Below are 13,198 nucleotides of genomic sequence, written 5' to 3' on the forward strand. Positions count from 1 at the left end.
ATGATGCTTGGATGGTCAGGGTGTGCCGTCCTCCCTCGGTGTCTCCTCTGAGGCCCTCCTGTGTGGATGCTCCTCCCCAGGCAGGGCCCTGGCTCCCACAGTGCCACGCCATAATCCCGGAGAGCTCACATGGGGCCGGGGCGGTGCCGCGGGGCTCTGCGTGCCAGGGCCTGCTTTACCGCCCTCGCGCTCCCCATGCCGCAATTGTGCTAAAAGCTCCCGTCGAATTAACGAGAGGATCATTCTTCTCGCTGTCTGAGATCAGACCGGATCAACTCGAACAAGCGGTACTGTTCCACAGGGAGCGAGCGGCGCTTCTGATGTTCGCTCCTGGTTGCCGTGGAGCGTTGGACAGGGCCGTGTGGGTCCACTGTGCCTGCCGCTGCATGTTAATGCCGCTGCATGTTAATGCCGGCTAATAATATCTGCAGCAAATCGAATGAATCTACCCTGTATGTGTTCCATCTCTCTCACTCTCACTCTCACACACACACACACACACACTGGCCTCATGTACACGTGCTATTTAAAGCTCTCTCTCTATCTTTCTGTCTGTCTTTCTCTCTGCCTCTCCTCCTCTCTCTCTCTCCTCTCTTTTTCTTTTTTTATCGCAGAGGAGCTTGTCCGCTGCCTTCCTGCTGAGCGGCCGTTTTCACAGGGCCGATGTCTTTACGTACGTTTAATTAAGACGCTTTGCTGAATCTGTTTGTCCCTCCTGGAAGACTGCGGCCCATCTGTCGGGTCCCGGTGGGAGCTAGGCAGGACAAGCGGCTCCCCGGCCCCGCCTGGGCTCCGAGCAGCTGTCCCGCGCTGAACAACACAGGCTAATAATCTGGGAGGCCTCGCGTTCTCATAGACACCCAACTCCCACGCTCTCCAGGATAACAAAGATTAGTCATGAGTTCATGACTCGGGGAAGTGTCACGGTTGGTGGAGGGCTTAATGACCCGGGCCTGTTCTGGCATGTTTGCGTGTTCCAGATATTGGATATGGCTGGTTAGATGGGGGGCTTCATTGGACTTTGGCGTCTCAAGGAGAGAGTCCTGAAGTTCAGTTGTATAAACTGTCGTACAGTATGGCTCAGCAAGAAGCATTTTCTCTCACACATGCCCCTGACCTGTTTACATCCACATCTGCAGAAGTCGAGTTGGAACACACCAGGAGACATAATACAATACAAACCAGTTCTGCAAGTGGTTTTGGCTTGGCTGGAGCACTCATGTTTTAGTCTGTTTGTCGTCAACAAACGCTGGCACTCTCGCCCATGTGCCCATGGTGCGTTTCCAGGATCTGATTGGCACATTGGCGCAACGTCAACAGAGATTTTACCGCAGCTTGCGGAGCGAGGTCGTCGGGATGTCCCTCGGAAGGCCCTGTTCCAGGACGCCACCGCTGGAGCGCAGCTCGGTAGAACTGACGGGCTGCTGGATAATGAGGCGCGCTAGTTTGAAGGTCAAAGCCAGATACTGGAGACAGGAGAGCCATGGGATTTATTGGGGGGGGGAGGGGGGAAACGCCACATTGGCTCGTGACTTTCCAAGCGATTTTCCATTTGCATGCAGACCTGCGAAGTACTTGCCAATCTGCTCGTTTACCTGACCTTGTGGAAGCTGTGACTGAGACTTGGACTCCATTAATATGTCAGTTAACCTATTGATTAGCCTCAGCCTACAGTAGATCAATCAGACCCAATCAGAATGGGTTCCTGTCGCTGTGTCCCACTGACGGTGTCCATTTTGTTATCATGTCGAACAATGGATTTTGGTGTTTCAAAACCCATTGACACTGTATGACTATGTTTAGCTTGTGTTCTGCTCCTCTCTCTCACCAACCGTCTCTGGAGGAGGGGATCCCTCTCTGAATTGCTCCTCCCAAGGTTTCTTCCATTTTTTGTCCCGTTGGGAGTTTTTCCATGTCTTCCTAGAGGTTTTAGGTTGGTTGAGGGGCAGTTCTATGGGCGTATGTGAAGCCCTCTGTGACATGCTTGCGTGTAAAAAGGGCTATACAAATACATTTGATTTGATTTGTGTAATTTCCTGTCCCCAGAAAAACATAAAGATGTGTGATTGAGCACACAGGCTGTATGTTATACCTCCGTATCAATGCACGCTTGGTAAACACGTCCGTACAGGTCGTGAAAGGTGAAGGGTTTTCTAATCCACTGTCCCAGCAAGCCAAACCTAAGCCGAGCAGAATCCCCCAGCATGCTTCAGGTGGCCAACAACTGTGAACAAACCGCCTGGCTTAAACATCAAAGAGGCAAGCGTGCCGTCGAGCTCTCGTTATCGGCGCTAATTGATGTTCTTGTGTGATAAGGGACATGCATGTCTATCTGTAGGCATATTCTGACAGAAGCCTTGGGGACTGCACATCAACAGTCACGTCTTATTATGTTGAAGTAAGAATGCTCATGTCGGCCTTGTCTGGTCGCCGAGGGGTCGGTGTTTGTTGTGGTAGCAGTGCATCTCACACAGTGACAGTAATCCCAGGCTTTCAGTGGCCGGGCTGTGGAAACGAAACCAGCATGGTGCCGTAATTTCAAGTGTGCCGTGAGGGATTGTGGGAAGGGGTGGGGGGGATGGGAGGGAGACTGCCCGTCTTCCAGTGAGCGCGGCTTCCTCAGAAATCCCCCAACTCCTCACTTTTATTTCCATCATCCCTTCAGTCGGCCATGTAGCTGCTCAAGATCCAGCTGTACGCCGGAAACAACGCCAAGGATAAAAATGCAGTATGGAAATATATTTTAAACAGGAGGAGATCAAATGCAGGAATATCCGGCGTTTTATTATATTTTTCCCCCCTCAATCTTTTTTTTTTCTTTTTTTTCTCCCACGATCTGTTGTTCTCTGTCCCTGTATTTCCCTCGGAAGAAGGGTGCAAACTGGAGCGGTTAAATCAATTAGCTCATTGCACGGCCCCCAGATTAACAGCGGTGTGGGTCTGCTGCCAGCAGTGCTGCACTGCTAGCCTTTCAGCAGGCCTGCAGTCACAACAACACACTTAATTACACTTTATGGACAATCGATATGTGTCCCACTGTCCTCCTCACTGTACACTAAGTCCAGGCAGACACGGGAGGGAGGCAGGGAGGGAGGGAGGCAGGGAGGGGGCTGCCTGGGGGTGGGAGGGGGAGCCGGCCACCCCCTCATACCCTCCGGAATCCAGGGGTGTTTCTGTCATGGTCATCCTCCTGGACCTATAGCGGACTTGGCCTGCCGTGACATAATGACTCTGACAGCTGTGGCAGGCTAACCCACATTGGCTGCGTTTCTGTTTGGTTCCTCTGCCTTTCTTCCCCGGCGCGGGCGGGAGGGCGGGCTGGTGACGGGATGCAGGCAGAGCAGGCATCTTTATCTCTCGGCCCATTCATTCCAGCTTAGATACAGCCACCCATGCATTATATTTGACTAAACAGCATTAGATGCACATTAGGGTTTTCTATGGGCGCTTATGGAAGCCCAGCGCCATTTATTCCTCGACCAGAACTGTACGTTTTCACAGAGATGAAAGGAAAGCTCCGAGTCCCTATTCTGAGCACACACACACACACACACACACGCACACACACACACACACACACACACACACACACACACACACACACACACACACACACACACACTGCTGAGTTTTGGGGGGGAAATGGTTGACAGGATTATCAGCCTCCAGTCTCCTCTCCCTCTCTAAGCCTGCAACACCTCCTGAATCTCAATGAAGAGCCACTCTGACCTCGCCTTCTGACACACACACACACACACACACACACATACAGTACACACACACACACACACACATACAGACGGTATATGTGTGTCCACGATAGCCGATGACTTGCAGCAAAACCCTGTCCAGACAGCCACATGTCAAAACGCACAACCTGCCCATCCCCAGGACACCCATTGGGCTGCTCTCTGATCTCCTGCAGGCTGACATCCGGACCCTTCTAGAAGGCTGCGCTTAACACAACAAGGCAGGGAAAGGGAACCCGAGCCCCAGCTCTCTCCCTCTCACATCTGTTTTCGATGAAGGCCCCGCCGTGCATAACCTGAAAGGTTCTGAATGTGCTCCTGTAGCCCGCCCTGCCATCTCACCAGGCCCGCCACCGCTAGCCCGCAGTTACAGACATCCGTTAGTATGACCATATGATATCTGCTACTTATTGAAGACCGGGATAGGTATCGTACCCTAGTTATATAGTAAGCTTGCTATAGGTTGCGGAAGTTGGATTATTGCTGTGTTAGAATAAAAGGAACTGACTAGCGGGTGCTTTTCCTCCTGTCCTCTCCAATTTCTTGACTCACCAGCCTCCACTGGTTTACAGATAGTTTTTATCTGCCCTTACAGGGACTTGCAGTGTTTAGTTGCTGTATACTGCTTCCTGGGTCGTCCCAGGCTAGCCTCAGTCACCCAGACTGGCTTACATCTCACGCATGCTTGGAGGCTCTCGCGTCTAACCAGGAATGACTCCTCAGTGCTCTCTATGAGCCTGTGGGCTCATAAAATACATGCGTAAAAACCCCCTTCCCGGAGGGGTTTGGGATGCCCTGGACTAGCTCCACCGTGGGTGAAGTGGACCGTACCAATGTGTCCCGAGGGGGGTGGACTGTGGCGAGCTCACCTGACCTGACGGAGAGTGTCTGGAACATGAGTTTACTACTAGGCTGGGGGGCAGTGGGAGGTGGAGTGGGGGGGGGGGGTGAGCTAGACTTTAACTAGCAACACAAGCAGCTGTGTAGACGAGCTGTCGTCCCTGTTTACCCCTCCACAGTCTTGACGAGGCAGGCTGCGGCTAGCGTAGCAAGCAGAGCCGCCCTCCGCCTCGGAGATGTAAACACGGCTAACATCCTGTGAGGCCGTGTTCAAACAAGGCCAGACATGGCTGTGTGTTTCTGGCTGTCTGGCCCGGGCCTCCAGACTGCCGCAGCAGGGCAGGCCTGGGAGCTGCATGTGCTGTGGGAGCTGCCTGGACACTGCTGAGAGAGAGAGGCCTGAGGCTTCTGCTGGGTCCTCCTGACCACTGACTCCTGGCTCCTCCTCCTCATGTCTCCTCCTGACCACTGACTCCTGGCTCCTCCTCCTCATGTCTCCTCCTGACCACTGACTCCTGGCTCCTCCTCCTCATGTCTCCTCCTGACCACTGACTCCTGGCTCCTCCTCCTCATGTCTCCTCCTGACCACTGACTCCTGGCTCCTCCTCCTCATGTCTCCTCCTGACCACTGACTCCTGGCTCCTCCTCCTCATGTCTCCTCCTGACCACTGACTCCTGGCTCCTCCTGACTCCTCCTGCCTCCGTCCTCCTCCGTCCTCTAGATCACGATAGAAATGTCAACCGCCATGCGTGGTATTTGCTGATGTAGTGTGACCTTCTGACGGAGGAGCGTGGCGCTGCCATGTGGAACGGAGCCAGAAATCATGCATGGGTGACATGTGATTCTGTGTGTGTGTGTTTGTGTGTACGTACGGAAGATGGGAGTGTGTGTGTGCGCTTGTGCCTGTGGGGCGTGCATTGAGGCTGTATCCTTGAGTGCAGTGTGTCTGCAGAGAGTGCATGCATTCCATGTCTACCGCACCCGTGTGTGTGTGCACGCAGAGTGATTGCGGCGGCGTCCTCCTAGCTATCAATCATGATAACTCATTAATGGCGGGGGCTATCATTGTGTCAGTACTGCTCACAGATGGCAGGACTGTTACACCAGAGTTCTGCTGCTTTTAATCACAGCCCGGTCTTCCTGTGTTACTGCCCTCATCCCTGCCTTCCTGTGTTACTGCCCTCATCCCTGCCTTCCTGTGTTACTGCCCTCATCCCTGCCTTACTGTGTTACTGCCCTCATCCCTGCCTTACTGTGTTACTGCCCTCATCCCTGCCTTACTGTGTTACTGCCCTCATCCCTGCCTTCCTGTGTTACTGCCCTCATCCCTGGTCTAACCTCCACTCAGACTCTGGAATGAATACTCTTCCTCCGTCTGAAGCCATGCCTCCCTTTGATGCTCCTGTTTCAGGGGATATTTATAAAATGCCTGAGAACATGCAGACAACTTAGACGAGTAGAATATCTTCTCAGCAGAGCAATCAGGGATGGAAAATACCAGTTTAATCTTTCCACAGTGTGGTCTGATGCAGCTGCTGAAGTTTGGGGTGCAGCTGAGCGTGTGTGTGTGTGTGTGTGTTGGCTCCTGGCCTCTCCCTTCAGCTCTGCTGAGGTCTGGGTTCCTCATCAGCCTGCCGGCAGCACATGGAAACGGCTGCTCCTCTGGTGTGCTGCCCTCGACCCTGCTGGAGAATGAGGGGGAGAGAGACATGCAGCCACACTGGAGAGAGAGGGGGAGAGAGACATGCAGCCACACTGGAGAGAGAGGGGGAGAGAGACATGAAGCCACACTGGAGAGAGAGGGGGTGAGAGACATGCAGCCACACTGGAGAGAGAGGGCAGAGAGACATGTAGCCACACTGGAGAGAGAGGGGGAGAGAGACATGTAGCCACACTGGAGAGAGAGGGGGAGAGAGACATGCAGCCACACTGGAGAGAGGGGGGAGAGAGACATGCAGCCACACTGGAGACAGAGGGCAGAGAGATATGTAGCCACACTGGAGAGAGAGGGGGAGAGAGACATGCAGCCACACTGGAGAGAGAGGGGGAGAGAGACATGTAGCCACACTGGAGAGAGAGGGGGAGAGAGACGGAGTCTGTAGGGGAGGGGATGGGACAAAGAGAGAGGGGGGAGACATGAAGGCTAGGGGAAGAGGGGGCATGGGGGTAGAGAGAGGTAGATGGGGAGAAAGAGAGGGGGAGGGAGGGGGAGAGAGAGGTAGATGGGGAGAAAGAGAGAGTACTGTACAGGGTTAATGGAGGATAGGGCAGGGTTCCAACACAGAAAATAAAGAACTTGACTTGACACAAGTCGACACCAGAGATCCTATTCTGGGTGACCGGTGACGATTGTTCCATTAACAATAAGAGGGTGTCCAGTAATTCATTCGATGCTAAACAGCTCGCCCCCTTACTGCATTAGGGCCTCTTTTATTATCTGCTATTGTCGGGAACGGAGAAGACTCATTATCTAAGCCAGAAAGGAACAGGTTAGCTATTGCTATCTGAAAAACACTGTCCATTCTGCTCTGGTAAACACCAGGCCACATGGGTGAAGCCTGGCTTCAAACCTCCCGACTCCCTCCGGCTCTCTGCGGCCCTACCCTGGAAGCCTCCTCACCGGAGACAGGCTGTGAATGCTGTCGCTGACATCCCTTTGTGCCTTTTTTAAAGGAGGAGGGTTTGCTTCCCCCCTCTCCGGAGGCAGGGCGGCTAAGCGGAGGTTTCCTGGGTGCTTTGGCTGCGTTAGGAGCCCTGGGAAAGAATCTGTCGGGATCGCCTGCCAGATGAGTCTGACTTCACGGGGTGGGGGGTGGGGTGGGTAGGGGGGGGGGTGGGGGGGGGGGTGGGGGGGGTAGGGGGGGGGGTGGGGGGGGTAGGGGGGGGGGTGGGGGGGGTAGGGGGCTCCTAGGTGAGCCTGACTGTGCCTGTGGATCAGCTTCAAAGGCTGCTGGGAACATTGTCAGTCCAGTCGCAACGCTGGGAACCCAGAACAAAGTCCTACTCTCATACGCCCCCCTCCCCTTCAGATACAACCTGGAGGAGCAGGTGAAGGGGGGGAGGGAGCAGGGGGAGGGGGGAGGGAGCAGGGGGAGGGGGGAGGGAGCAGGGGGCTGGGAACTGAACCTCGGAAGGGAGGTTAGTGAACTAGTGGAATACCATCCCGTTGTAGGTACCGTCCGTCCATGTGTTGAGCCGGCGTCTCCACAGAACCGATGGTGGATGCTTATCTTTGGTTAAGGGCCAACTGCTAGTCAGTCATCAATGTGTCTGGAGATACAGATTTGGTCATCGTAATGTGTTTGGACCCAGAGGAGTGTTTGCGTATCTGACATGGCATCCTGATGGATAGGACTGAGTTAATCACAGAGAGCGCCAACAGTCTTCTTGACCTTTAACCCCTTTCTTGTTGTTCTTGTTCCACAGCTACGTGCCTCGGGCAAGGTTCTGTTTGACCTTGTGTGCTCCCACCTCAACCTCATCGAGGGCGACTACTTTGGTTTGGAGTTTCACGACCATCGCAAGATGAATGTGAGTTCAAGCGCAAGATCACTTTTTTCACTGCGCGCTGCCTGGGAATCTTCTCCCGGCTCTGACGAGGGTCAAATGTGTTCTGTTTTTGTTTTTCTTTCCAAAGGTCTGGCTGGATCTCCTGAAGCCAATCATGAAGCAGCTTAGACGTAAGTAAACTGCTAGAAGCTTCTATGCTGCTGGCCGGGTGGAAGTCGAAGTTGAAATGAGCTTGAGCTAATGTAGTAAGAGGAGCACATGAAAATGGAGACGGCCCGCAGACTCGTGGGGAAGATTAAGCGGTCTCTTGTGACCACACTTAATCAGACACGCACACACGGCAAACCGTCTTGCTTCATGCCTAAGGCTCTGTTGTCAAAGTTTTACATTTTGAGTCATAAAACATCAGTCTTGTGTTGGGAAGGCCATGAAAGGCTCACAAAAAGGAGTTGTCTGGAATAAGAGCTGAAAATACAATGACCTCATTGGTTAGTGTGACACATCATCCCCCTTAAACCAAATGAGGACATGATGGAAAATCCACAGAAGTTGAGATGTTTATCCAGACTGCATGAAGCTTTTACGTTACAGCAGATGTGGTGTGTCGGCGGTTCATGTGCGTGTCTTGTGGCCTCATGCTTCCAGGACCCAAACACACGGTCCTGAGGTTCGTGGTCAAGTTCTTTCCTCCAGATCACACCCAGCTACTGGAGGAACTCACCAGGTAAGAGACTGTTCTGTACACTGCAGTCAGTCAGCACATATCTAGCTCCATTAGAGCAGAGTCATTCTCAGGTCAGGTGTGTATGCGTGTAGAAGTGAGTCATGTGTTCTGGCGCTGCTCATGTCATGTTTTTCTGATTTCTGTGCGGCAGTTCTGGCTGCACATTGTCATTCATACAGATCGTGATCATTAAGCACAGTAATCAAGGGATCGTTTACGCTTTGATCCGACTGTTTCTGCGACGAGCGTTTGACACGAGCGTTCTGTGTCATCGCCGCGTGTCACTCTCCTTCTGTGGTTCTTCCCCGGCAGGTACCTGTTTGCCCTGCAGGTCAGGCAGGATCTGGCTTGTGGACGACTGACTTGCAATGACAGTAGCGCCGCCCTGCTGGTCTCCAACATCATCCAGTGTAAGTGTCCATGATGTCGACTTGTATTCATTCAGCTCATGCGGTCGACCTCTTGATTGGCAGTCTGACTCTCTCCCTCTGAGCTAGACTTAGCCTCACCTGTTCTGTCCCTGGCTGCCTGTCGAACACACACACACACACACACACACACACACGTACAACATACGCATACAAGACACACACCAGTCAACGGAGCAGATAACGTTCTAGGAAAGCACCTGATGTTATTGATGCAGAACCATCTTTAAACTGTGTTAGACAAGATTCTGCATTCTGCATCGGGAATCTGTGTGTTGCCATGGATACCTCTCGGTCTCCTCTCTGGGCGCTCGTGTGTGGAGAATGAGCAAACATGTCCGCACCCTGCCCAGAAACTCTCTCGGTCTCGGTCTCTCTCTCTCGCTCGCCTCCTGACACCATCATGATCTGTCAGACTTACAGAATAGTAGTTGTGGTGAGGAACATGCAGTATATCTCAGTTCTGTAGAGTTATCTGTTCTATTTTAGGGATGCATGCAAATGTTGAGAATTGATATCTGATTAGAGGCTATGACTGACACCCTGCACTGTGCCATGTGATCTCCTCTCCTGGGCTGTGTGATAACCTGTCCTCTCCTGGGCCGTGTGATAACCTGTCCTCTCCTGTGCCATGTGATCTCCTCTCCTGTGCCATGTGATCTCCTCTCCTGGGCCGTGTGATAACCTGTCCTCTCCTGGGCCATGTGATCTCCTCTCCTGGGCCATGTGATAACCTGTCCTCTCCTGGGCCGTGTGATAACCTGTCCTCCCCTGGGCCGTGTGATACCCTGTCCTCTCATGGGCCGTGTGATACCCTGTACTCTCATGGGCCGTGTGATAACCTGTCCTCTCCTGGGCCATGTGATCTCCTCTCCTGGGCCGTGTGATAACCTGTCCTCTCCTGTGCCGTGTGATAACCTGTCCTCTCCTGGGCCGTGTGATAACCTGTCCTCTCCTGTGCTGTGCAGCTGAGATCGGGGACTTTGAGGAGACCCAGTGTCGGTCGCACCTCCTCAACAACAACTACATTCCAGACCAAATGGCCCTGATTGATAAGATCATGGAGTTCCACTCTAAGAATGTGTGAGTAGCTCTGTGTTGTCTGGGACCCTGGCATGTGTGGAGGGGTTATTCCACTCTGCTCTCCGTTGGAAACAGGCCGTAAACAGACCATTACATGTCCCAGGGGAATGGTTCATGTCCAGGTGACACGATCAGGAAAGCATGCCAATGAATGGAGCATTTCTCCTGGAATCCCCCATCATGTTTAGACAAGGCAAAGTAGGGTTCTGTTAAATGATGCCTACAGGGAATTGTGGGTGTGTGAATGTTTTACTGCTTTATCAAACAATCCGCCCCCCCCCCCACACCCCCCAGCCAGAACATTGCCGACCCCATCCTCACCCCCACACCACAGCCCAGAACTGAAGGCTCAGGAAGACTTGGTAGATTTCACCCCACCCCCCCACTAACCACTATTCTTCTGGCCGGCCGCCAAGCGCAGAGTTAAATCTCTAATCAAGTAGTGCACACAGGAAGCGGGAAAGCTTTTCCACAGATAAGAATTAAGGAAGTCGGAATGTGTCCTTTTCTTTTCTTTTTTTTACAACTGTCAGCTGAATATAAATGTGCTGGAGCTAGACCCATACCTCAATCCTAGTTAACGTAGAAATATATATATATTGAAGGATGATTGACAGTGAGGTATAATCTCTGTATAGCACCAGTAGTGTTACAAGTGGGAACTTGTAATGTCACCGGTTCAGCAGTCTAGTAGACCTGTACTGCAGTGTAGTACTGTTGTCTTTTTCCAGTACCTTATTTTGATTTGAGTTTGAGACTGGTCAGTAACCCATGTTGTGTCATCAGGGGCCAGACACCGGCGGAGTCCGACTTCCAGTTGCTGGAAGTGGGCCGCAGGCTGGAGATGTACGGGGTACGTCTGCACCCCGCCAAGGACCGCGAGGGCACCAAGCTGAGCCTGGCCGTGGGGCACACAGGGGTGCTGGTCTTTCAGGTGAGCCCGGAGGTCCCTGGAGGGCGGCCGGATGGACCGGTGCTCGTGGCCGATGCGTCTGGCGTCTCCACGCGTCGTCTCTTAAGCGGGTTCGTTTTTTTTTTCTTTTTCTCTCCACAGGGACACACTAAGATCAACGCCTTCAACTGGTCCAAGGTGCGCAAGCTGAGCTTCAAGAGGAAGCGTTTCCTCATCAAGCTGAGGCCAGACCTGAATGTGAGTCACCCCACCACATCCTCAGGAAACCTTCCATTCATATAGAGACGAATGAGCAATAATGAGGGATATAGAAAAAGCTCAGTGGTAGACCATTCGACTGTAGATCGGGAGGTCACAAGTTCAAATCCACCCCCTCTCCCTGTCTTTTATTGCTTTGGATAAAAGCATCTGCTGAATAAATACATACAATACAAATAATTTTTCCACAATCACATGAGCGTTGCCTCTCCTGCGCCCCCACAGAAGAGCTCCTACCAGGACACGCTGGAGTTCCTCATGGCCAGCCGGGACTGCTGCAAGGTGTTCTGGAAGATCTGCGTGGAGTACCACGCCTTCTTCCGCCTCTTTGAGGAGCCCAAGCCCAAACCCAAGCCCGTGATCTTCACCAGAGGCTCCTCCTTCAGATTCAGGTCAGAAGCAGGCCTCTGTAAAGCAGGCCCCTGTAAAGCAGGCCCCTGTAAAGCAGGCCCCTGTAAAGCAGGCCCCTGTAAAGCAGGGCCCTGTAAAGCAGGGCCCTGTAAAGCAGGGCCCTGTAAAGCAGGGCCCTGTAGAGCAGGGCCCTGTAGAGCAGGGCCCTGTAGAGCAGGGCCCTGTAGAGCAGGGCCCTGTAGAGCAGGGCCCTGTAGAGCAGGGCCCTGTAGAGCAGGGCCCTGTAGAGCAGGGCCCTGTAGAGCAGGGCCCTGTAGAGCAGGGCCCTGTAGAGCAGGGCCCTGTAGAGCAGGCCCCTGTAGAGCAGGCCCCTGTAGAGCAGGCCCCTGTAGAGCAGGCCCCTGTAGAGCAGGCCCCTGTAGAGCAGGCCCCTGTAGAGCAGGCCCCTGTAGAGCAGGCCCCTGTAAAGCAGAGTATCCAAGGAACAGAGACGGCAGATCTGATAAAGTACCGCTGCCTCTCTGAATCTCATTTCAACTCCTCCTCCTCTCTAACTTCCTCCTCCTCCTCACTAACTTCCTCCTCCTCCTCTCTAACCTCCTCCCCCTCACTAACCTCCTCCTCTCTAACCTCCTCTGTCTCCTCTGTGACTCTCTGCAGCGGGCGCACCCAGAAGCAGGTGATTGATTACGTGAAGGAGTCCGAGTTCAAGAAGATCCCCTTCGAAAGGTAAGAGTCTCGATCGGCTTCCATTCGCCGACGAAAGCAGCCTTTTTCTGTCGCTCCGACGAGAGGTGTCAGCTCCATAACACAGCCGCCTGTCGCTGTCTCTCCCCCACAGGAAACACAGCAGGGTCCAACACAACAGCCGGCTGTCTCCCCTGCCTTCCCCACGCCGACCAGATGTGCCAAAAGAAGTCAGTGTCTCCATCAGCATTGCTGTCCACGTAGGGGCCATTAGGGGCTTGAGTGCTTAATGAAGCCTGATAGGCAGCCCTGTGTGTCTTCCTTTATGTAGAGGGAGGCTGATGAGAGCGTAATTGTAGTGTCTAAATGGTCCTTGGTGAGCGAAACACAATGACTGAGTGTTCTAACCTGCCTCTGTCTGTCTCCCCCCCGACTCTGTCTGCCTCTTGTGTCTTTCCCTCCCCGCCCCGCCCCTCCCTGCCTTTGCCTCTCACCTACCTGCCTCTCTCTGACCTCCCTACCTCTCTCTCTGATCTCCCTGCCTCTCTCTCTCTCTGATCTCCCTGCCTCTCTCTGACCTCCCTACCTCTCTCTCTGATCTCCCTGCCCCTCTCTGATTTCCCTGCCTCTCTCTGCCTCTGACCTCCCTGCCTC

At 53.3% G+C, this 13,198-nt stretch overlaps 1 protein-coding gene across 1 annotated transcript in view; it reads left to right on the top strand.

The window, feature by feature from the left end:
* The window catches only part of LOC146234938 (FERM, ARHGEF and pleckstrin domain-containing protein 1), a 48,989-nt gene that overhangs the window by 19,886 nt on the left and 15,905 nt on the right, over positions 1-13,198 (top strand). Inside the window, exons 3-12 of the mRNA XM_084689442.1 lie at positions 8,017-8,121; positions 8,228-8,270; positions 8,746-8,824; positions 9,137-9,234; positions 10,221-10,335; positions 11,122-11,269; positions 11,390-11,485; positions 11,732-11,898; positions 12,518-12,586; positions 12,699-12,774. Coding sequence (XP_084545568.1) covers positions 8,017-8,121; positions 8,228-8,270; positions 8,746-8,824; positions 9,137-9,234; positions 10,221-10,335; positions 11,122-11,269; positions 11,390-11,485; positions 11,732-11,898; positions 12,518-12,586; positions 12,699-12,774 — 996 coding nt within the window. The remainder of the gene's footprint in view (positions 1-8,016; positions 8,122-8,227; positions 8,271-8,745; positions 8,825-9,136; positions 9,235-10,220; positions 10,336-11,121; positions 11,270-11,389; positions 11,486-11,731; positions 11,899-12,517; positions 12,587-12,698; positions 12,775-13,198) is intronic.

This window comes from Hypomesus nipponensis, chromosome 23 (assembly GCF_054491055.1).
Source record: "Hypomesus nipponensis isolate SF chromosome 23, ASM5449105v1, whole genome shotgun sequence".
Lineage (NCBI taxonomy): Eukaryota > Metazoa > Chordata > Actinopteri > Osmeriformes > Osmeridae > Hypomesus > Hypomesus nipponensis.